Genomic DNA, 25,596 nt, shown 5'->3' with positions numbered 1-25,596 from the left:
TAACATAAACAGAGACGGAGAAAGTACTGTGAAATCTAAAGCACGACAACCTCAAAGCCGGGCCAAGGCACAGGCAGATTGAGATCCACCCATCAGTCGTAAGTACGGCACTCGTCGGTTTCGGGGTTGTCCTTACAGAATGTCTCCAAGGGGTCGGAACTTTTCTCGTTGGCACGTTTGTGGCTGGCGGCAGCGCTCAGCTCCTCCACCTCGTCCCACGCCGCCACGCACTCCCCGCTTGCCGGGTCGTCCGAGCACTTCTCCTCGGCGCTCTTGATGCTTTCCGCTACCTTTTCCGACAGTTTATCCGGTGCTGCGGTTACTGGCCTTACCAAGGTCATGCGGCGGCCAACGGAAGAGTAGCTTCTCCAGGTGGGGATGTTGAGCGATTGAAATGCCCTCGGTGCCTCTGTTGTTTTTGACAACACTGCCCTTGGGGTGGAGAGGCTCACTCCGGCGAGTGTAGTGGTGGTTGCCATTTCTCCTTCTCTTTCTTTCGGGTTTCGAAGTGGTGAGGTGATAACGAGCATGAGGTTTAATTGGTGTTTCCAACGTTTCACGATCGCACACTTCTTATCATATCACAGCCAATCATCTACTTCCACGTCGGAAACACTTGAGATATTTTAGGGGAAAATAATCACACTTTTGAAAATGGGTTCTCAGTAGTGTTCTGAACCACTTTTTCTTTATTTATTGTATTTTGTTGAATAATTGAGATTCCATCTCAATTATTTTTGTACGAGTCATGGTCGACTAGTCCAAGTGGCCATGTGCGACTGTTGGTAAAGATGCCTTCTCGGTGAAGGCCTTTATATGTCTTCTCTTCTCATTTCAAATCATCAGTTGATAGAGCAAGAGACTTGTTCTTGAAACCTTCCATCAGCCGGCTTTGAGATCGAGATCCCCGAGTCCTGTACAATTTCAATTTCAATTTCAATAACAAACTGTGAGGTAATTTTTAAATACAATGGGAAATGATGTTAATTTCTTATATTAATCCTAGAGATCCTAGAGTGTGTTTACCTGCACCCGACGGCTATATTTCAGGTTATGACGATCATGGTCCAGGAGGATATAATATTCCTGATCTTAATCCACGACTTCTATTGCTTTTAAGAAAGTTCTGAAGGAGATCTTCTCTTCGGAAAGACCTCTGGATGAAAGAGATACTTACCTTTGTAAAACGTTGTGCAGTTTTTATAAGGATGGACAATTTTCATGGCATTACCCTCACGTGGTAGTGGTACCAGCCCAGGTATGGATCTGGGAATTATCAGCGTGACAGGTCAGTTAAATTTTGTTAGCTGTATGGCTTGTAGGATTCAGCAACAAATTGCTAGTCTAAAAGTAAAATCTAAACATGATATAAGCATGAAAAGATTTACCGAGTTAGAACAACAAATTTCTGTTATAAAGAAAATTGTTAAAAGAAATAAGAGTGTTGAATTTCCAGATATCAACGGAATAGTAAACACTTTAGCCACTAAAGAACAAATAGACCAAGTTTTTGTGAGTCTAGCTTTAAGACTAGAAAAGCTTGAAAATATAAACACTTGCAGAATCTATAAATTACATGCAGGTAAGACCATCTCCAACCGAAGGCTGATCAGATGGTTCGTTTTAACCTTCTAGCCCTCTAAGATATTAATATTTTAATGAACAGTATATGGTTATATTTTCTTCAATCTCCAACTGAGGGCCAGGTGGCTTATTTTAGCCCTGTCATAAAAAACCATCTTCAACCGAGGGTTAAAGGACTATAGTATGAAATGTGAATAATTGAAATAAAATAAAGTAAGATAGTATGGAATGGTGAGAAATAAGTGAGAAATTGTGTAGGAAAAATTAGAAATTAAAAAAAAAAAAGTGGGCTATTAAAAAATAAATAAAAAAGTGGGCTGGGGCAAAAAAAGTTCATAAACCGTAAACCTAAAGTGGTCTAAAAGCCCTACAGTGGGCTGAAATAACAAAATAAATAAATGGGAAACTTGATATATAACTCCAATTTTTTGAGCTAATAGTAGGAATAGTCCAGTTTATTAAAATAAGTCCAATTCTTTAAATTTAATTATTTAATTATCAATAATTATCTCTTAAAAGAAAAAACTTATTATAAAAATCAAATTTCTTCATAATTATCTCTTTGATTATTTCTTTTTATTTATTTATTTTTGTTATTTCTTGTTCTTCCTCCTGCTTTAACCCATTTATAGATTTTTTAAAATTTTTATAATCAACATATATCACAGGTTAATTGTATTTATCTACCTATATGACATATTCTTTTTCATAGTCAACCTGTTAGAGATTAATATGTCTTGCTTGTAGGTATATTATGTTTTTTTTCTACCTTTTAGTTAGGTTTCATATCTCACTTAAAGGTATAATATACATTCATATATTTGTTTAATGTTTTGCAGATAGATTTATGTTAGTATATTAATTTTTTTTTGTTTATAAGATATTAATTACATATTTTGGAGTAGAAAAATGCATAATATTAAAAGATTTTAATTGATTTTTAATATTTTTAGAAAATATAAAAGGAGTATAAAAGAAATAAAAACATATAATTAGATAACTGGAGTCACTCCTAAAAACACTCTATGTTTTTGGACCTGTATCTAAAAGCCCCATAAATAAATAAACTGGGTTGAGCAAGTGGAAAATAAAAAAAAAAAGCAAAAAACAAAATGGGCTAGCTGGCTGGCCGGTTGGCCCTTTAGCCCGTTTTTGTCCCGTGGGGCTCACGAGTCTTTTGGCCTAACTCTCGGTTGGAGACGATTTTAGGGTTATTTTCGGCCTTCTGGCCCTCTGGACATTTCGGATGGAGATGGTCTTAAATTTAATAAAACCATCATAGATTTATATGGAACAATGGAATCACTTAGAGGAATAGATCCTAAAATCAAACCGCCTGATCATACATATAAGAGTATGAACCAAGGTAGAAATATCTAGATGGAGACATATATAATTTCACAGATTTAAGTTGGATAGAAGAAGACCTAGCAAGTTTGAAGCTAGAACATTCTGAACCAGAAGTAGTTTTTGTAGACCAAGTTGAAGGTAGCGGAGATAAGAAAGAAGACGAATTTGGAATTATACCAAACAACTCTAGCTGCTATAGGTCAGGAACTTAGACCATCTCCAACCGAATGGTCCAAAGGGTCAGAAGGCCGAAAATAGCCTGAAAATCGTCTCCAACTGAGGGTTAAGCCAAAGGGCTCGTAGGCTCTACGAGACAAAAACGGGCCAGAGGGCCAACTAGCTGGCTAGCCCATTTTGTTTTGTTTTGTTTTTTATTCTTTTCCACTTGCCCAGCTAGTTTCTTTTTTTCTTTTTTTGTTCTTTCAGGCCACTTAGGTTTAGGGGTTAGGAACTTTTTTGGTCCCAGCCCACTTTTTTTTTTTTTTGGATGTTTTTTTTAATTATTTAATTATTTCTAATTTTTTCCTACATAATTTTTCACATATTCTTCACCATTCCATATTGTCTTACCTTATTTTATTTCAATTCTTCATATGTCATACTATAGCCCTTTGGCCTTCGGTTGTAGATAGTTTTTTGTGACAGGGCTAAAACGAGCCCTCTGACCCTTTGACCCTCGGTTGGAAATGGAGGCAAATATAACTCTATATTGTTCATTAAAATATTAATATTTTAAGGGCCAGGGGGCTAAAACAAGCCCTCTAACCAAAGGGTCCAGATGGCTAGAGGGGCGAAAATAGCCCGAAAATCGTCTTCAACTAAGGGTTAGGCCAAAGGGCTCGTGGATCCCACTGGACAAAAAAGGGTCAAAGGGGCAACCGGCTGGCCCAAAGAAGCCAGCCAACTAGCCCCAGGCGGGGCCATAAATTTGCAACCAACGGCTAGCTGACTTCAGCTAGCAACGGCTAGGTGATATCAATTACCGTTATTGTTTTTTTGGGCCAAATTTTTTAAAAAAATATTTAATTATAGGCCCATAAAGTATGTTTAGTTAAATGTTTGGGTGTTCTTTTTATAGGCTTTGGAGTTTACTCAAATCCCTCCCACAACAGATGTGGGACTCCCACTTCCTTTTTTTTTTCTACTTCCTCTCCCACAGCCGATGTGGGACTCTCCCACCCACTTCCCTTTTTTTTTTTAATTTTTTAATTTTTTATATACTCTAATAAAACCTATCACATTTGACTTGAAATATATAAGTTGTATTTTTTAAAATTTAGTTGTAGTTTTTAACTTTAAGTTGTTGTAGTTTTTAAATTTAAATAATAAATTATTCTTGACCCTTTGGCCCTCGGTTGGAGATGATTTTTAGTTACAGGGCTAAAACGAGCCCTATGGCCCTCGGTTGGAGATGGTAAGGAATATGACCCTACACTATTCTTTAAGATATTAATTTATTTGCCCTCTGGCCCTCCAAGAAATTAATATTTTAATGAATAGTGCAGGGCCATATTCCTTACCATCTCCAACCGATGGCCAAATGGCCATAGGACTTGTTTTAGCCTTATCACAAAAAAAGGTCTCCAACCGAGGGCCATTGGGCTAGCCAGCGGGCTGGCTGAAAGTGGCCAGTCGGTTTACCCTTTGGCTTTTTCAGATTTTGTGGGGCCTGCGAGGCTGCGAGCCCTCTGGCCTAACCCTCGGTTGGAGACAATTTTCGGTCGTTTTTTCAACCCTCTAGCCCTATTGACCCTTCAGTTAGAGATGACCTTAATATTTGAATATTTTAGCCATCTGGCCCTCCAATAAATTAATATTTTAATGAACAGTGCATAGCTATATTTCTTATCATCTCCAACCAAAGGCCAAAGGGCTATATGGCTCATTTTAGCCTTGTCACTAAAAACCGTCTCCAACCGAGAGTCAAGGGGCTATAGTATGGAATGTGAAGAATTGAAATAAAATGAGGTAAGATAGTATAACATGGTAAAAAATATGTGAGAAATGGTGTAGAAAAAAATTAGAAATAAAAAAAACGTCCAAAAAAAAAAAAAAAGTGGGATGGGCATAAAAAACAAAAAACGTTGGGACAAAAAAAAAAAAAAACCTAAACCCTAAACTCTAAAGTGGGCTGGGCAAATTGAAAAGAACAAAAAATAAATAAATTGGGCTAGCCAGCGGGCTGGCTGAAAATTGCCAGCCGGTTAACCCTTTAGCCCTTTTTTGTCTAGTGGGGCCCACGAGCCCGTTGGCTTGACCCTCAGTTGGAGACGGTTTTAAAGCTATTTTCGGCCCTCTGGCCCACTAGACAAAAAAGGGCCAAAAGGCCAATCGGCTGGCCATCTTCAACTAGTCCGCTGTCTAGTAGAATTTCATTTTTTTTTCTTTCTTTTTGTTCTTTTTCATTTGCCCAGCCCACTTTAGGATTTAGGACTTAGGTTTTTTTTTTGTCCTAGCCCATTTTTTGTTTTTTTATGCCCATCCCACTTTTTTTTTGGACTTTTTTTTCATTTATAATTTTTTCCTACACCATTTCTCACATATTTTTCACCATGTCATACTATCTTACCTCATTTTATTTCAATTGTTCACATTCCATACTATAGCCCTTTGACCCTCGGTTAGAGACGGTTTTTTGTGACATGGCTAAAACGAGCCTTATGGCCCTTGGTTGGAGATGGTAAGGCCATCTCCAACTGAAGGCTGGCCAGATGGCTCATTTTAGCCCTCTGGCCCTCCAAAAAATTAATATTTTAATGAACAATGCAAGGCCATATTTCTTAGGCCATCTTCAACTGAAGGGGGCTAGATGGTCGAAAATGTTCGAAAACCGTCTCCAACCAAGGGCTAGGCTAGAGGGCTCGTGGGCCATACGGAATCTGAAGAGCCAAATGGCCAACCGGCTGACCACTTTCAGCCAGCCAACCAGCTCGCTGGCTAGCCCAATTTCATTTTTTTTTGTTCTTTTCCATTGCCCAACCCACTTTTTGTTTTTATGCCCAGCAACCTTTTTTTTTTTAATTCCTAATTTTTTCCTACACTATTTCTCACATATGTTTCACTATTCCATACTATCTTACCTCATTTTATTTCAATTCTTCACATTCCATACTATAGCCCCATTTGGCCCTCGGTTGGAGACGGTTTTTTGTGACAGGGCTAAAACGAGCCATATGGCCCTTTGGCCCTTGGTTGGAGATGGTAAGGAATATGACCATGCACTGTTCATTAAAATATTAATTTCTTGAGGGCCAGAGGGCTAAAACGAGCCCTCTGACCAGCCTTCGGTTAGATATGGCTTTACCATCTCCAACTGAGAGCCAAAGAATAGGGCTCGTTTTAGCCCTGTCACAAAAAACAACCTCCAACCGAAGGCCAAAGGGCCAAACATAATTTATTATTTAAATTTAAATACTACAACTTGAATTTAAAAACTACAGCCAAAAGTTAAAAAATACAACTTAAATTTATTAACTACAAGTAAAATTTAAAAAATACAACTTATATATTTCAAGTCAAATGTGAGAGGTTTTATTTAGACTATTAAAAAAAAAAAGGAAGTGGGTGGGAGAGTCCCCCATCGGCTATGGGAGAGGAAGTAGAAAAAAAAAATGGAAGTGGGTGGGAGAGTCATATATCGGCTGTGGGAGAGGAAGTATAAAAAGAAAAGAAAAGGAAGTGGGTGGGAATCCCACATCGGATGTGAGAGAGATTTGAGTAAGTTCCGAAGCCTATAAAAAGAACACTCAAACATTCAACTATAGGCCTTTTTTAAATTTGGCCACAAAAAAAAATTCAAATAAAGCTAATTGACGTCAGCTAACTGTTGGTTTCAAATTTATGGCCCAGCCCGGGACTAGCTGGCTAGCTCCTTTGGGCCAGTCGATTGGCCTTTAGGCCATTTTTTGTCCAGTGGGGTCCACGAGCCATTTGGCCTAGCCCTCGATTGGAGACGATTTTCGAGTTATTTTCAGCATTCTGGACCCTTCGGTTAGAGATGACCTAAGAAATATGACCATGCATTATTCATTAAAATATTAATTTCTTAGAAGGCTAAAACGAGTCATCTGACCATCATTTGATTGGAAATGGCCTTACGTCCCTAGCAACAACAACAATAAATATAAAATTGCTAGAGGAAAAACCTACAGAAACCCCTAGGCTTGAAAAAGCAGAAAATGGTTTAGAACTCAACCTTTCACCTATTCAGCAATTGATAAATGGGAAGACGCACTTAAGCGTGAATATGTTAGATTAACAAAGACTTTCTCCAAAACCGAAGATTTATGGGAATTGGGAGCATCGTTCTTAGGTCAAGATTTTAAAAAGGCCTATGACAATTTTAGGTTTAGATACCCTGAAACTATTGGTAGGTATAAAAAGCACACCACAAAGTAGCACACAAATATCCTATTAATTTTCCTTATTAACACTAAAATTTGTCGATTGTAGCATATGAAAATAAGGGTCTTTCCCGCAAAAGATTGTTTTATCCAAATACTTAAAATGTCACAATAACAGGGTGGCTGTCTCCACTGACCATCCACCGAACAATAATTATTAGACTAACTTACACTTATCCAAATGCAACGAAATTTTATACACATAAACTAGACACACCAAGCTATGCTCACACAAATTTTTGGGATTTTTGGAGTTGATTAGCTATTTAAATTAAATCGGACAAAACAGGACCTCAACAAGTTTTAAATAATACCATTAGATTTTAATTCACAAGTTAAGAAAACGAGTTAGGGGACATGCTATCCACCACCAAATAATCATGCAAGCATGTTATGTTTCATTCAAATCCCTTTTATTTCCGGATGAAGATGCTCAAGTTGGCTCACTGTTAGAACTCAACCTATTACTCTTTCTTACGTAGTATGTTAAGAGAATGGCGTTTTCAATTTAACTTAGTCCCTAGCATGCAATCTAGAATGGTGTGTTCATAGATTTAACAAGTAGAAATCATTAAGAATAAAAAGAGTTTGAGTCATCACAAGTACTGGCGTTGTCTTACTTATCCTAGAAATCGGTTCACATGTTAACCACAATTAACAAGTGCTACTCTAGAACATATGTAGGTCCTCATTCAACAAGGGCAGATAAACATATATTCATAGCATTAAAATCCTAGATATGCTCACTATGTATGCATCCATAGAAACACATAAAGAATTTATCAATGACATAAGTAGTGAAACAATTTTCATCCTTTCATAAAAGTCATTCAAACAAAATATCACAACAAACTTGCAATCATATTCGGGGCTTCAAAACAGCCCCTAACTACTTAAAATTTAGTTACACATAATTCACAAATTAAACCAAAAGTAATACATGGGTTTGAGAAGATAAAATCAAGAAATATAGAGTGAAGCCTCTGCTCTCTGCCGTGTTTTTTTCCGCACAGTTTTCTGTGCTTCTCTGTGCTCTGCTGCTTCCGTCAGTCTCTCCTTGCGCACCCTGCGCCTGCTGTCCTCTCTTCTCTGCGTCTGCTGCTTGTTTCTGCTTCTGTGCCGTGTGCTTCTTGCGCACTGGCTCTTTCCTCTTCTTCTTTTTGTTTCTGCCTCTCTCTTTCCTCTTCTTATTTCCGTTTGCTCCTCTGTCCCCGTGTCATGCACTCCTCTCTTATTATTCTTTTTCTTCCACTCCTCTCTGTCTTCCCATTTTTTTTTTTCTTTTCTTATTCCTTCCACATTTTCCTGTCTGCCGTGCCCTCCCATTCTGCGCCTCTGCGCACTCCCACTTCTCTCTTTCTCCTCACTGTTATCCTCTCTTTTTGCCTATTTTATTCCTTCTTTTTATTCCACTTCCTCTCTGTTTTCTTTATGCCGTGTCTCCCACTTCTTAGTGCTCATTTTATGCTCTGTCTGCTTTCCACATCCTGCTGCCTTTGTTTATTCCTCTGTCAGTCCGTGTCTCTCCCCTCCCTTTTATATTCTTTTCAGTTCATTTTGCTTGAAATTGATCCTAAAACAAAATTAATTGTACATTAACACAAGGTAAGGTAAAATGCCACAATTTTAACACAAAAACATCACAAAGACTTTAGAAATTGATGGTATAAATGCATGAAATATATGAGTGATCAACTATACAACATACAAGATATCTCAAGATTTAAATATAAATAACTTTGTTAATACAGTTAGAGAAATAGCCACAGGTGATGCTAGTCCTTGCAGACTTAGTTCCCCAATTCAGAAACGCGCTATAGACGCTTTAGCACAATGTTCTATCAATAGTATGAAGAACATTACTCCTTTTTCTAAAAAGTTATTAAGGCTTGCTAGTATAGGAGGAGTAGTTTATGATAAACAAGTTTGCGTTTTATATCTTGCAAAATTGGTTCAAGATTTAGGACAAGCAATTGAGGATAGATTTATAAAGAAGAAGAAGCAGCTCTAGCAGCAGCAACCACTGACGAACAGTGTAAGATTTTAAATACTTTTAAATATTCTAATCTTAGCTACGTTATAAGATTCACCTTTTTGCAGCTTGCTGATTTCTGCAGACAGCGTTGAGAAATCCAACAAGCTAAAAAGCTTATAGACCATAGTATATGTAGAGGTTTATGTCAAGAAGGATATAGTGATCTTCGTGAAAAATATAAAAGAACGAAGAGAAAACAGGTTAGATGTCCAGTTCAAAAATATAATAGAACTAGACAACCATTTAGGCAACAGTTCAACAGACGACCTAATTTTAGGAAGTTTAAGAACATTAGGCCTAGTCCGAATTTTAGGAGAAATTTCAATCCTAGGAAGCATGTTAAGAAATTTAAACCTAACCTAGGAAACCATATAAAAAGAAGTGTGCCTGCTATATATGTAATAGCAAAGAACATCACGCCAATGTATGTCCACAGCGAGGTAAGCAACCAGCCTATAACAAGTTGCTTAACGAAGGCTTTATTATTTCAGCAGATTCTGATTATGACAGTGATGATTCTGTTTTTAGTATTTTCACTGATGTAGAATTTATAGATGCTCAAGATTACACCCTATCAGAGTTCTCTGAGTATGACGATGTACAGCCTGAAGACGAAGAATATGAAGACTTCGACTTCTTGACAAGCGAATCTGGAGACTTCAATATTGATAGTTTTCAGAACATGATAGATGGCCTGTGAACATATATTCACACCATACGAAGGAAGCCTCGATGAGCAGTGCCATTTTTGTAGAGGATGGCCTGGTTACGAATGTAAGGTTAGATGTAGTACTTGTAAAACTATTGGATGTTTTATGTGTACTTAGTTTGTGAAACAGGAACCTGTAATTATCCCTGTTGCACAAGAAGACCAGTCACACAAGGTACGCAGTCTTGAACTTGATATACGAGAACGAGACTTGCGTATACGAGAGTTAGGATTAGAAAATAAGGCTTTAGAACTATAAGTAGCAGCCTTAAAACTAGATGTATCTACCCAATCTCAAAGGATTACAGCTCTTGAGGGTAGACTATAGTTTTTAGAAAACGCTGTCCAAGAGAATTTAATGCTCAAGGATAAAGTTATCTATATATAAAGAGAAGGAAAAATTAGTATCCGGTGCTTAGTTTTTAATGTTAATTGATTAAAATCTTATTAGTTTTTAGATTTTGATCAAAGTCCCTAACATTAATACATTAATGAATTATATGTAAGTTACATAATTTTTATAATAAAAATTAGTAATTGATTTAGAGTTTTAATACTCACACCGTTATTAAACTCTATTAATTTCAATTATTTCCAAAATATAAAAAATAAAATCAGAATAAGTTTGTACCCATTTAGAAAAACTAATGAAAATTGCTTGAAAGTTTTGAGTTTTAACAATAAGGACAAAATAAAGGGTAAAATGAATAGTACCATGATTGACTTTTTAATGTAAAAATGTGGATTTTCGTTAAAGTGAACAGTACCAGGAGCTATACTTTAAAGTTCCCTTAAATTTTTATAAAAGAATGATATGTACCCATTCTTAAATATACCAATTTGTTATATGAAAAATGTACTTTAAAAAAAAAATATAAAATGTATCCATTTTTCATATAAAATTAATTCAATATTTTCTCTAATTCATTTTTAAACTTATATGGGTACATTCAATTTCGTTGATTTAAGAATGTATCAATGTCAAGTTTAATAGAAGAATGCTTAATAATTATTAAGCCTAATATATTTTTCTTTTTTTGAAAAATGTACCCATGTTTTGGTTAGTTTTTTATGAACGTACCCATGTATACACATTGTGACGACCCATTCCTAATTTTCATATGTAATTTCTCCCTGAATATGTAATTTGACGATTATGCCCTTATTGGCAAGTGAAGTGGACTTATTCTTATTGCTTTCTTTTTTAGTTCTTGCTATCGCATTTAAATTGTACACAGTAGTACGAGTAGGCGTAGATTTTAAAGTGTAAAAATATCTACTTCGGATAGATTTCGATTTCCTTTTACTTTAGGAAATTTGAAAATCATATCCCTTGGATACCCTTCTTATCCCATCCCGTGCATCCCTTCCATTATTTCACTCTCTCACCAATCCCATATCTTCCTCATTTATGTCCCCCAATCAGAAAAGCAACCTCACATCACCCTCTCTCTTCCTTCTATCCCTTGCTGAGCTCCCTCTTCTTCTCTGCACTCTTCACAAAACCACACCAAAACTCACAAACGTGACAAACAAACTACACCATTGTGTTTATCTTAGTCCCAGGAACTCAACCATGTCCTTGAAATCTGGTGTAGACAAGTTTTGACTCCCTAACTCGTAAGGTCGACTCGACGAGTTCGACATATCGATTTTCAGGCCATTCATGGCTTAGGTAAGCCTAGAGAAACCCTTAGAACCTTCATTTCACTTATATGGGTTGATATTGATCCCTTGTTTGTGTTTTGAATGTTTGGTTTTACCTAGAAAACTCGATAAGAAGAATCTACACATTTTTCAGTAATTGACCATAACCATTTGGTCACTTTCAACCCATTTTTCTAGTCAACCTCGACCACATATGGGCTCCTACTAGGTACAAAATTGTTCTTTACATTCCTAACTTCAAAATGGCTTTTGAATCACTGAGTTTGGTTAAGTAACGAGTTAGAAATCAACTCTGGAAGTTGGGAAGAAAATTTCAGTTTTCTGGAAAAATTCAATCGTGGTCATTGGGCCAACTTCTAGGGCTCATATTGAGCTTAATTCTCAATCAAATTCACTTATACAAAAGCCAAATTAAAGCTAGGAATGTGATGTATCGATCTTAATTCATAGAAAGTTTGAAAACGGTCCGTGTTGTTCAGAAATTTGGCCTGAAAGTGGTCAAATGACCACGGTTGAAATTTTCCAGAAAACTGAAATTTTCTTCCCAACTTCCAGAGTTGATTTCTAACTCGTTACTTAACCAAACTCAGTGATTCAAAAGCCATTTTGAAATTAGGAATGTAGCGAACAAGTTTGTACCTAGTAGGAACCCAGATGTGGTCGAGGTTGAGCCGAAAAATGGGTTGAAAGTGACCAAATAGTCACGGTCCTTGATTGAAAAATGTGCATATTCTTCTTCTCGAGTTTTCTGGGTAAAACCAAACGTTCAAAACACAAACAAGAGATCAATATCAACCCATATAAGTGAAATTAAGGTTCTAAGGGTTTCTCTAGGCTTACCTAAGCCATGAATGGCTTGAAAATCGATATGTTGAACTCGCCGAGTCGACCTTCCGAGTTGGTGAGTCAAAACTCGTATACACCAGATTTCAAGGACATAGTTGAGTTCCTGGGACTGAGATGAGCACAATGGTGTAGTTTGTTTGTCACTTTTGTGAGTTTTGGTGTGGTTTTATGAAGAGTGCAGAGAAGAAGAGGGAGCTCGGCGAGGGAGAGAAAGAAGAGAAAGAGAGAGAGAGAGTGATGTGGGTTGCTTTTTTGATTGGGGGACATAAATGAGGGAAATATAGGATTGGTGAGAAAGTGAAATAATGGAGGGGATGCATGGGGTGGGATAAAAAGGGAATCCAAGGGATATGATTTCAGATTTCTTACAGTAAAAGGAAATCGAAATCTATCCGAAGTAGATATTTTTACACTTTAAAATCTACGCCTACTTGTACTAGCGTGTACAATTTAAATGCGATAGCGAGAACCAAGGAAGAAAATATCGGTAATATCGGAAATATCGGTAGTCCGAAAACACGGAAATATCGATGGAAATATCGGTAAAATATCGATATCGATAAAAATTACATGGAAACCACGGAAATTGTAAGAAAAACTTGGAAATTTTTATTGAAACTTTGTAGGATGTTTATTTAGTCAATTATCTATTAGTTTATCACAAAAAATTGGAAGGAAATGCATTGCATGATGGATTTAACATTATCAAGTTGATTATATATCGAGCTGACAAACATTGTGAGTGTAGAAAATATGTAGTAATTAATGAAAGAAGTCTAAACACACCATAATCATTTATATATAATGAATTAGTACAATATTTGGAGGTTTTATTTAGGATATTAAAAAAAAAAAAAGGGAAGTGAATAAAATGATGAAGACTAATGTGCCGAATTTGACATTTTAAATTTCTTACACATAAGCATGCGTCTAGGCATTGAAGTTCCAAATTATAGTATATCAATTAACGATTGAAAATCAATACATTGAATAAAACTAAACTTTAATTTGGATGCCGATTATGTTTTTTCAAGTTTATATAAAGTAAAAGAATTGAATTTTGGAAGTCAGGAGTGTGTCAATTGTTTTATAATTCGTCCGAATACATATATCAGGTTGCTACTCAACGTAATTTGAAAGTATATCTAGTGCAAGGACATATTATGTTTGTTGATAAGCAAAGGGTTTGTAGCTTTTTTTGCTAAGCAGTAGAACATATTATGTTTGTTTAATCTTTAGCATTTGATGGTTGTCCACAAATATAGGATAGAAGGCCCCAAATTAGATTTGGCTCTTACCTAGTTGGAGTCACAAGTTCACATGTACCAGCCCTTGAGGCAATACGTTTTGGTTTTCCGGCCAAACCACGGCGAGTTGGCCGGCGTACAAGGTATCAATCTCTTCGTCTCGTCGAGTAGTACAACTTTCCTTTTTGTTTCACTTAATTTCGTTGAGTATTGAAAAAGTTATACTCATTTGAATCTTACCCAGTTTCCGGCGACCTCAGTGGCTTTCGAGGCAATTTCTGGCCAAACCACAACGAGTCAGACGTTGTGTGAGGTACCATTCTCTTCGTCTCTTCGAGGGCTACAACGTTCCTTTTTGTTTCACTCAATTTCGTTGCGTATTGAAAAAGTTATACTCATTTGAATCTTACCCAGTTTCCGGCGATCTCAGTAGCTTTCGAGGAAATTTCCGGCCAAACAATGGCGAATTGGCCGGCGTGCAAGGTATCAATCTCTTCCTCTCGTCGAGTAGTACAACTTTCATTTTTGTTTCACTCAATTTCGTTGAGTATTGAAAAAGTTATACTCATTTGAATCTTACCCAGTTTCAGGCGACCTTAGTGACTTTAGAGGCATTTTCCGGACAAACCACGACGATTCAGATGTTGTGTGAGGTACCATTCTCTTCGTCTATTCGCGGGCTACAACTTTCGTTTTTGTCTTGCTTGATTTGGTTGAGTTTTGACAAAGTTATGGTCGTTTAAAGTGGGTATGAATTTTCGGCCGAAATTCCTATTTTTTTTCCTTGGTCGAGTCCCACATCGCCCAGCGAGGGCAGTGAGCATGCCAAGAATGCCTATAAAAGGCACATTCACTCGGTGAGAAAATCATGTCTTGGTTAGCCTTTTGGGGCTTTGATCAAGTGTAGTATATGTTGATATTTTCAACATTTTAAAATATTTTTGAATATTATATTGCGATATTATCGATAATTTTAAAAATATCGCGATATTATTGATAATATCGCGATATCTTGACGAAAATCATTTGGATAGTTAAAAAAATTTCGGATCTCTAAAAAAACGATAATATCGGCGATATTTCGCCGATATTATCGATTTTTTCTTCCTTGGCGAGAACTAAAAAGAAAATCAATAAGAATAAGTCCACGTCACTTGCCAATAAGGGCATAATTGTCAAATTACATATTCGGAGAGAAATTACATATGAAAATTAGGGACGGGTCGTCATAATCTACCCCCCTTATAAAAATTTCGTCCCCGAAATTTCAATACTGACTATCATCAAAGCCATAAAATAGACATGGATACATATATTATGGGCTCAATAATGAAGCCCAAATATCGAGGCCCAATATATGGTACCAACAGAAGTCCCCCAAGTCTTTAGTCAAGAGAGTATTTTGGCTGGAGACTTCAAATCCAGGCCGAAGTGACTAGATATTGTCCTAAACCAGTACTCAACACAAGGCAATGATCAACATAAAGCAATATTCGGCTAGAGGTATCACACGTTGCGAGACTGCTCGGCTAAAGGCAATGCTCGTTGCGAGGTTGCGAGGCTATAGGCTATGCTCGCGGTGAGGCCGTTGCTCGGCCGGAGGGGATGTTTGTTGCGAGGCTGCTCGGCTAGAGGCTATACTCGCTGCGATGCGGCTCGGCTCGTTGTGTTCCTTATTGCAAGTATGTACTTTATGTCAACGTGCACTCAGTATGAGTTGATTCTCAACATTATTCAGGTTCGCTTGTGGGGTTCGCATATTGGGTCTATGTGTCGGATCCGCGGATCAGGTCCACAAGTTGGGTTCACATATTCGACATAGTTTAAAGGCAATCATAAATCACTAGGTAATGAATAATATATATATATATATATATATATATATATATATATATTATTTTCATTCAAGTTGTTGATATCCAATTTTGTCAGATGAGGTGATAAAATAATTATATAATGTGAATGGTGTAGTGGGTTGTTAGACATGAATGATGGTCACATATAATAATTTAACTAACAGGCTGCAAAGGAATATAAAAATGCTCTTATCTTCCTCGTGTGTTTTTCCCAAATAGTGGGATAATGGGTACATATTATACTCACGTATGATTAAAGTTTCATCCTAACATTTAAATGATGAATAAAGTATTCAGAAATGATTAAAGCTATGTTTATTTTAAACGAAAGTGGCTGACACTTGTAACAAATATCATAATATAATAACAATAATGATGTTTTAAATAGATGATGATATTGAAAAAACATAATGATGTTTCCTCTCGTACAGTGCACACAGCAGTAGTCATGTAGCTTTAATATAATGACAATGTGGATGCACTATATATACACAAATCATAAAAACAGATAACATATTGCTAATTGTAAAGCAAAAGCTGTCGATGCACAAAATCAGTGAGGACTTTGGTACAACAGAAAATGTTAAGTTTGTGACCTTCACTAGATTGCTCCGGTCACTAGTGTGAATAAGTATGTAAATGGATAGGGACAGGGAAGCAAACACAAGATGTACGTGGTTCACCCAGATTGGCTACGTCCATGGAGTAGAGGAGTAGCATTACTACTTGTTGTTAGGGAGACTCCTATATATGTCGACCTTCATCCTTCACGGACAGGCAGACCTGCAAAAATGCTCAACCCTTCCTCATATCTGAGAGGGCACTCCTAACGAAGCCTCTCGAAATACTCAGCTTTCTTCTCCCCCAATAATACCTATGCAAACCAGCTACACCAGAGTAAGAGTATCTCATATCATCAGTGTCAAAAGCAAGAGTATCCCATATCATGCTTTTTCCCTATCTTTTCATTTGCCCTTGTTCTTACCTGAAGACAAGGAAAAATAGAGCGATCAGTCAGCACTTGGAATCAAGCTTCCAGTTAGGAATTGACTGCCTGGAACCCCTTGCCTGATTACTTACCTGGCATTGCTCTCGAGTACTCATCTTCAACATCTTATGCTTCCAGAAAAGATACCACAACTGCCTGAGGAACATATAGGGCAAGTGAGGATACAAAGAAGCATGTGAAGACAAGTGCAGTAGAACACGTGCCAATTCATCTATTACTTCGTCAACAGTAAAAGTATCCCATATCATCAAAGTCGAACGCAATCTTGATTTGATGGACTTGTTTTGACCCTCAAATTCTTGAGTCGGCTTTATACTTTGGAGGAAACCAGAAAACCCTCCAGCCCAGTTCAAGAATAATCCAGTGGAAAGTTACTTCTTCAAAAACAAAAGTATCTCATATCATCTCTTCTCCATTTGCTTCTCCTTATCCTTATTGCTGTTTACGATACAATGAGAAGGAGAACAATCAACCGGAAGCCGAAGTCGAACTTCCGATTCAGGTTGCTTGCTTGGAAGTCTGATTGCTTACCTTGTCTATTACCTCTTTCGGCAAATCTCCTAGCTCGACGACTTGGGGGACTCCTACTATAGGGTTTTGTATCGCACTTGACCAAGCTTGAAACTACAAGTAAGCTTCAAGTGAAATTAATACATTACCTTGTGTATTTTTATTGGTTAAAGATACCACCCCTGAATGGAGGAAAAGTACTTCCAGAGAAGATGCTACATCTACGTATGAGACAGATAAGGCAAGTGAAAATGATACCACACTTCGGTACTTAGAAGTTTCGTGATTACTCAATGGCTTGGATCTTGCAAGTCCCCAACCGAGGAGCTTCCCTCACTCGAGAACTTAGGGGAGCACTGTTTGTACCATACTTGACCAATCCCGAAACTACTGAGCACCGGTCAATGTTATACCGTCAAGGACCCAGAAGAGTTTCCCTCAAACCAGGAGGCCAATCACAGTGCGACACGTGTCGACATCAGAAGCAAATCATAGCGCGACACGTGTCAACATCAGAAGCCAATCACAACACGACACGTGTTAATGTCAGAATGAAACTAGAAACTTTCTTCTATAAATAGAGATCATTCTCTCACAATATTTCCTAATGTCATTTGTATTAAATCATTCACTAGTACTCACTAAATGAGAGCTTGAACCTATGTACTTGTGTAAACCCTTCACAATTAATGAGAACTCATATACTCCGTGGACGTAGCCAATCTGGGTGAACCACGTACATCTTGTGTTTGCTTCCCTATCCCTATCCATTTACATACTTATTCACACTAGTGACCGGAGCAATCTAGTGAAGGTCACAAACTTAACATTTTCTGTTGTACCAAAGTCCTCACTGATTTTGTGCATCAACAAAAGCTGTAAAGCAAATGCATGATGTGGTCTCTTGTTAAAGAATTTACACACAGATGTAAAGCAAAAGGTTCTTATCAAAATAATGATAAAGTAATAAAATAATAAAGAAAGTGATCTTATCTCCTTCATTGCTTTTCCCGTGACTTTTTCAAAAAGTGAGCATGGTGGGAACATGCATTCCCCTTCATAATGAAAGTTTTATCTTTTTCAGAAGGACTAGTCCTTACGACCCTTGACAAAGTGGCGATGGAGTATGCTCTTCGTTTCCAATTCAAGGCGTCGAACAATGAGGCCGAATATGAAACCCTCCTAGCAGGCTTACGTTTGGCCAAACACCTTGGGGTTAAACAAATTGATATCTTTAGTAACTCCCAATTGGTGGTTAACCAAGTCACCAACAACTTTGATGATAAGGATAGCTCCATGGTAGCATATCTGGCACAAACACAATTGTTGCTCAAGCACTTCCACTACCAGATCACCCAAATTCCCACAGATGGCGCCAAATGTTGATGCACAAAATCAGTACGGACTTTGGTACAACAGAAAGTGTCAAGTTTGTGACCTTTGCTAGATTGCTCCGGTCACCAGTGATGTAAATGGATAGAGACAGGAAAGCAAACACAAAATGTACGTGGTACCATATATTGCGCCTCGATATTTGGGCATCTTTGTGTTCTTGTGTGTTTGTGTGATTCACGGTCAGATTTACGTTGGTCCAAGATCCGTCGGATTTTATGCATCAACATTTGGCGTCGTCTGTGGGAAACGACACGAAAAGCTATGTCGGTTCTCTTTCAATTTTTCATCTCAACACCGTGAAACCTTCACAACCTTACCACTCTCCACTATGAATCTGCACAACCAATAACCCATGAGCAAAATGACCCACCACTTGCTGCACCGAGAAAAAATGCCAGCAATAACAAGCAACTAGGAAAATAAAGCAAGGAGAAAAAAGTGGGGAGAGATCGGAGGAGAGAAGAGAAAAGCATTTCTGTTGAACACCACACAAGCCTCCATTTTAATCTCTGACATAAGGAAGAGTTCACGACGGAGCCATTTGCATTAGCCCTTGGTGTCGGCGTCGGCTACGGCATAGCCATTGCCGTCAACATCCTCGTCCTCATCTCCACCATCATGCTCGCTTCTTACGCATGCGTTAAAGTCAAAGGCTCAACCCATAGAGGCCACACAGGTGATGCCACTTCTAACTACTACGAAGACCGCAACCACCGTTTCTCTACTATAAGCAGCTCAACGGAGCCTATGGTGGTCCTCATGAGCCTCGACGACCCCACAATTGGCTTGTACCCAAAGTTGGTACTCGGTGAAAACCAGCGGCTCCCTCAGCGCAATGACACCGTGTGCTCTATTTGCTTGTCCGAGTACAAGCCTCAGGATCAAGTATGGTGCATTCCAGACTGCTACCATTGTTTCCATGCAGAATGCATCGATGAGTGGCTTCGCATGAGCGCCACGTGCCTGGTTTGTAGAAATTCTCCGGCTCCGTCGGCCGGTCCAAGCCCTCTGTCCGATTTGGTGCCATTAGCCTTCAATGCCAGGGTATTCATCTTTAAATCACTGTGTGATCTGGATTCAAATTTTCTCCTGTACGCAATAGGCGTAGTGCGCACCAACAACCTGCAACTGTCGACCACCAACTTCTGAAAAAGATAAAACTTTCATCATGAAGGGAAATGCATGTTCCCACCATGCTCACTTTCTGAAAAAGCCACGAGAAAAACAATGAAGGAGATAAGATCATTTTCTTTATTATTTTATTACTTTATCATTATTTTGATAAGATCATTTTGCTTTACATATGTGTGTAAATTCTTTAATAGAAGACCACATCATGCATTTGCTTTACAACGTTTATATCTGTGTTTGCTTTACAATTAGCAATATGTTATATGTTTTTATGATCTGTGTATATATAGTGCATCCCCATTGTTATTATATTAAAGCTACATGACTACTGCTGTGTGCATTGTATGAGAGGAAACATCATTATGTTTTTTCAATATCATCATCTATTTAATATTTTATTGTTATTATATTATGATATTTGTTACAACTATCGGCCACTTTCGTTTAAAATAAACATAACTTTAATCATTTCTGAATACTTTATTCATCATTTAAATGTTAGGATGAAACTTTAATCATACGTGAGTATAATATGTACCCACTATCCCACTGTTTGGAAAAAACACATGAGAAAGATAAGAGCATCTTTATATTCCTTTACAACCCATTAGTTAAATTATTATATGTGACCATTATTCATGTCTGACAGCCCACTACACCATTCACATTATATAATTATTTTATCACCTCATCTGACAAAATTGGATATCAACAACTTGAATGAAAATAATATATATATATATATATATATATATATATATATATATATATTATTCATTACCTAGTGATATATGATTACCTTTAAACTATGTCACTTATACAACATGTGATTTACCACAAGACTTAATAAATTATTTATTTATAAAAGCCACATTGTACAATATTTTACCTTGATAAACTTTGTCAATTTGATTTATTCATTATACAGTCATACTTATACTGTCATTTATTGTCAGGAATTATTGAGCAACTAGATCCACTCATCAATATTGTTGCTTATTAAAGAAGTCTACCAACTTATAGACTGATCAGCCACGTGCTCATGGTGACAAAGATTCAGTCTGAACTGTGATCTCTTGTCTGACCGGATACCCACTTGCTCAGACACTCGCTTATTTGGACACCTATGTGCCTGGACCCAACTCAAAGACCATATAGATAGCCCCGACTCGATGACCCTACGTATAGCCTTGACTCAAAGACCCGACTTGCGGACCCAATCTGCGAATTTGACACATAGACCCAATATGCGAACCTGACAAGCGGACCCGAATCATGTAGAGAATCAACTCATAGTGAGTTCATGTTGACATAAAGTACATACTTGCAATGAGGAACACCACGAGCCGAGCCACCTCGTAGCGATTATAGCCTCTGGCCAAGCAACTTCGCAACGAGCATCGCCTCTAGTCAAGTAGTCTCGCAACGTGTGATACCTCTAGTCGAGTATTACTTTATGTTGAGCATTGCCTTGTGTTGAGTACTGGTTCAGGACAATATCTAGTCACTTCGGCCCACACATGGACTGGATTTGAAGTCTCTAGTCAAAAGACTCTCTTGACTGAAGACTTGGGGGACTTCTGTTGGTACCATATATTGGGCCTCGATATTTGGGCTTCATTATTGAGCCCATGATATATGTAAGAGGAGGAAACCCTTACTCTATAAAAGGGATCCTCTTCACTTTCAATAAGGGGGTCTCAGATCCAGATCCTCACAACAATGGAGGGCAATACCCTCTCAGCTAAACAGAGAGTAAATCGGCAAGGGCTGCATCCACAGAGAGCTCCATTGCCGATCTATTGTGATCCATACATTCATACAGTGAAACGGAATCAACATCAGTGTGGACATAGCTCAAACATTGGGGTGAACCACGATACATTTTTGTGTTCTTGTGCGTTTGTGTGATTCACAGTCAGATTTACGTTGGTCCAAGATCCGCCGGATTTTGTGCATCAACAATATGAAATCAATCTACTTGACAACACGAACATACACGTGTCGACCACACGCCGGCCAGAGGCCGGCCGTGCCGTCACGCGTCGCCCAAAGGGGCTGCACAGAATGCCCATGCATGCCCCACGAGCCCGTAAGTACAGGCGTACTCGCCTTCCTCGCGATTTTCTGCAATTTTGCAGATTTTTAAGCTAACTTCCAGGGCTCCTAACGAAGCTCGATTCTCAACTTGTCACATCCCGACCCGAGGTGAATCACTTCTTGGGCCCGCTCCACCATCGTAGCACGATATTGTCCGCTTTGGGTCCCGACCACGCTATCACGGTTTTGTTTCTGGGAACTCACGAGCAACTAGTGAGCTCATTCCCAGTGGGTCACCCATCTTGGGAGTGCTATGACCCCCTTCTGGCTTAACTTCGGAGTTCCTACGGAACCCGAAGCCATAGCTCGTTCCCAGTGGATCACCCATCCTGGGAGTGCTCTGGCCCCTTTCTCACTTAACTTCGGAGTTCCTACGGAACCCGAAGCCAGTGAGCTCCTAAAAAGCATCGTGCTAGGTAAGGATATGAATATACATATAAAGATCACTCTCTTGGGCGATGTGGGATGTCACAATCCACCCCTCTTAGGGGCCCAACATTCTCGTTAGCACACCATAGCCAGGGTTAGGTTCTGATACCAATTTGTCACATCCCGGCCCGGGACGGATCACTTTCCTGACCCGTTCCACCATTGTAGCACAATATTGTCCGCTTTAGGCCTCAACCACGCCTTCACAGTTTTGTTTCTGAGAACTCACAAGCAACTTCTCCATGGATCACCCATCCTAGGAATGCTATGGCCCCCTTCTCGCTTAACTTTGGAGTTCCTACGGAACCCGAAGCCAGTGAGCTCCCAAAAAGCCTTGTACTAGGTAGGGATGAGAATATACATATAAGGATCACTTCCCTGTGCGATATGGGATGTTACACACATAATATATTAGAGAGTATAATTGATCTTTAATATTTTTAATCCCATAAATTATGAGTTTTTTATTTAGAATCTCATTAATATAAATAATTACAAATTTTATTTTTAATTTAAAAATAAAATAACCTACATAGAAATACGTTATTACATTAATATTATGGACTTCAATCAAAAACTAAAAAATACAAAGGTTTTAGTCAAAGAACATTGATAGTTAGGGATCGCATCCAAAGTGTCCCTAAAGAGAATGGAAAAGTGTTTAGTGATTTTGGTGTCACCAAACTTTAACAAAAATATTTGGGTAAAAATACCCCCAAGACAAAAAACTTCAAAGGCATCCTAAAATAATACATCAAATATGGCAAGGCCATTTTTTGTCATTTTAACGGTGTTTTTTTAATAATTAATTTTTTTGTGCTTAAAAAAAAAATTAGTATCTCACAATAGGCTAGCAGTAATGTGATTCAATTTCTCTATTTTTAAACATTCAAAACATCTTAAGATGCGTGTGCCGATTATAAAAAATATCTTTCGTACGGATAATAATGTGATTAAATTAGTTGTCAATTTAAGCATATAAATACATTTAAAACGTGTAAATCATGATTCAAAAAATGTACGTGCATGCACGAAGTCTAGGAATATTATAAAAAGAGTTAGAAGACGTAAAAGCCACGACAATATTTGTACCTGAAGAACATCAACTCACAGCTCAGGATACAGACTCTGAACCCTAAGTTTCCTTATTATTGTGTTTGTTCTCAATTATTTTGTTTTTCTGTTAATTATTTTTCTTTTAGTTATTTTCTCTTTAGTTTTCTTTTCATGTTTTTACATAGTTTAGTTTATTTATCTTAGTTCAGGTTGTTTTTATCTTATAGTTTATTCTTTTTGTCGTTACTTTATCTTTGTTTTATTCTCCACACCTTGAGGACAAAGTGCAACATAAGTTTGGGGATCATAAAGTAAAATTTTAAGATTTTAATTTTTGTGTCAAGTTAAAAGTTTTCATTTTTTAAAAGTTAATATCCATAGTCTATTTTAAACGTTAGAACAAATAGACATGATGAAGGTTAATCTCACATTAGAGTATTTTCTATTTATCGCTGGTTATATACTAATTCATAAGTTATACTTTGAAAATTTGCACATTCACATTCACATCAATATGGTTTGTGGGGAGTGATATTGAAACACCTACTTTTAGTCTAAGTTTATTTTTAATTTTTGTTCTAAGTTTAGTTGTTATAAATAAAGTAATAATTGTTCCACCCAAGACTTAGCTTAGTAACTGGGTCAGTCTTGCCTAATTAGCAATTATTCACGCGTCAAATGATAGAGTTTTGGCATGGGGCAGGATGGTTGGTTGGTTTCATAGCTTTTTTAGCTTGAGTTAGTAAGTTCTTAAGGGTGTTCTACACCTTGTGCCCTAAAGCCCTTGTCGTTTGAGAGTCATTGACTTGTAGCTTGTTATATAGGTTGGATCAAAAGCTTAAGTGAACTGACATTGCACGACCACTACTATTACTGGAGAAAAAAAAATGAAAAAACAAGAAAAAAATAATAAAAAGAAGGAGAAAAATCGAAGCAAAAAAAAATAGTTACGTTTCAAGTTAGTATGTGTGAAGTGTTGAATAAAAAGGACGAGAGGTAAGAGTTTTGGTCAAGTCTTTTTAACTATGTTGGTTCACTTTACCCCAAAGGAAGTCTATGAATTTTTTTTTCTAATTGATTCCAAATGGCTTAGACTCTGTAGTGGGGTTAGTTGGAACTTTTGAAAATATGTTCTGATTTTTAAAGTTTTATATGGCTTGCAACTTAAAGTGAAAATTTGTCTTAGTTAAGTTTCTAGTTTGCTAGTTTTTATTTTTTAATTTTTTTTAAGTTTTGTTTTGCTTGAAGACAAGCAAAAAGTTAAGTTTGGGAGTATTTGATGAGTCAATATTGTACTATATATTTTACCCTTATCTTAGTATTAATTTATTGATTATTTTGTGGGAAATTTGATACTTTGTTATGTATTTTTAATGTAGGACATTCGACTTTCTCTTGAGCAAAATGTGATGGAACAGACGAATTTTGGAATGATTCAAATTGGAGGACGTTCATGTATCTCTCAACTTGTTCATGTCAAAGTTTCATAATATTCTACCAAGCGGTGTATTTATAGCAATGAAATAAAGAAGCAGTGTGCAGTTCTGTCAAAGTGACGTTTTGGACTTATTTGAGCTTTTTGGCGTCCAAGATGATGTCTTTTGGGTTCAAGGTCTTCTGCAATTATGTTCAGGACATCTCAAACTTTAATTCTAACCATTTTGGGCCTGTTTTGGCCACCTGGAAGTCCAAAAACGTGGCTGATTTGTGGATGGACAGATTTCCCAAAGTTAAAATAGGAATGTATTTCCTAGTTGTCTTATTCTATTATGTTTCTTAGTTTTTAGAAGACATTTTCTAGTATGGATTTTAATTATGTAATAGTATAAATAAGGTTTTTTTATCCATTAGGGTTAGATGACAAAAAGAGAGGAGAAGAACGCATAATATTTTGAAGAAATTTTATGAATGTTAGTAACTAATTTCTGTTTGTTAGGGCGAGACCATGAGCCTTAACAAGAATACATAATGGTTTGAAGTTTAAGAGATTATCTATTTAAATTAAAGGGTAAAAAACTGTTTACTACCCTCATGTTTCGTGGTTTTCAACATTTAGTACATCAAGTTTTTTTCGTCTCAGAGTCATACCTAAAGTGTAAATTTTGGGACAGTCTCATACATCCGTTAGTCAAACTGTTAAGTTTTTCGTTAACTGTGACGTGGCGCACTGACTGGGCGCCACGTGTCATCCACGTTTTTTTTCTTTTCTTTCTTTTCTTTTCTTCTTCTTCTTCTTCCTCCGACTGCAACTTTCTTTTTTTTTTCTTT

At 37.3% G+C, this 25,596-nt stretch overlaps 2 protein-coding genes and 1 long non-coding RNA gene across 5 annotated transcripts; 2 read left to right on the top strand and 1 right to left on the bottom strand.

The window, feature by feature from the left end:
• Nucleotides 1-92: 92 nt before the first annotated feature.
• Nucleotides 93-479, bottom strand: LOC103419151 (calvin cycle protein CP12-1, chloroplastic-like). The gene has a single exon (XM_008357273.3). It carries the CDS (start codon nt 477-479, stop codon nt 93-95), a length of 387 nt encoding a protein of 128 aa, XP_008355495.2.
• A 188-nt stretch (nt 480-667) lies between these two features.
• Nucleotides 668-25,312, top strand: LOC139194149 (uncharacterized). 3 transcript variants are annotated; one of them, XR_011578925.1, is made up of 7 exons: nt 668-954; nt 1,198-1,288; nt 13,861-13,985; nt 14,087-14,155; nt 14,257-14,325; nt 14,433-14,495; nt 24,708-25,312. It is a non-coding gene; the product is annotated as an uncharacterized lncRNA (long non-coding RNA). The 3 variants fall into 3 exon arrangements; XR_011578923.1 differs by lacking the exons at nt 13,861-13,985; nt 14,087-14,155; nt 14,257-14,325; nt 14,433-14,495; XR_011578924.1 differs by lacking the exons at nt 13,861-13,985; nt 14,087-14,155; nt 14,257-14,325; nt 14,433-14,495 and having other exon boundaries at nt 694-1,050.
• LOC103427457 (putative RING-H2 finger protein ATL69) lies at nt 19,126-19,895 on the top strand (the record flags this gene model as incomplete). The annotated part of the gene is made up of 1 exon (XM_017330133.3): nt 19,126-19,895. A coding segment is annotated over one exon (636 nt), but the record flags the coding sequence as incomplete, so codon positions are not given.
• Nucleotides 25,313-25,596: the final 284 nt, after the last annotated feature.

The sequence above is a fragment of the Malus domestica genome, chromosome 03, assembly GCF_042453785.1.
Source record: "Malus domestica chromosome 03, GDT2T_hap1".
Classification (NCBI taxonomy): Eukaryota; Viridiplantae; Streptophyta; class Magnoliopsida; order Rosales; family Rosaceae; genus Malus; species Malus domestica.
Note: the sequence above shows the minus strand (reverse complement) of the source record. Positions and strands in the feature narration are given on the sequence as shown.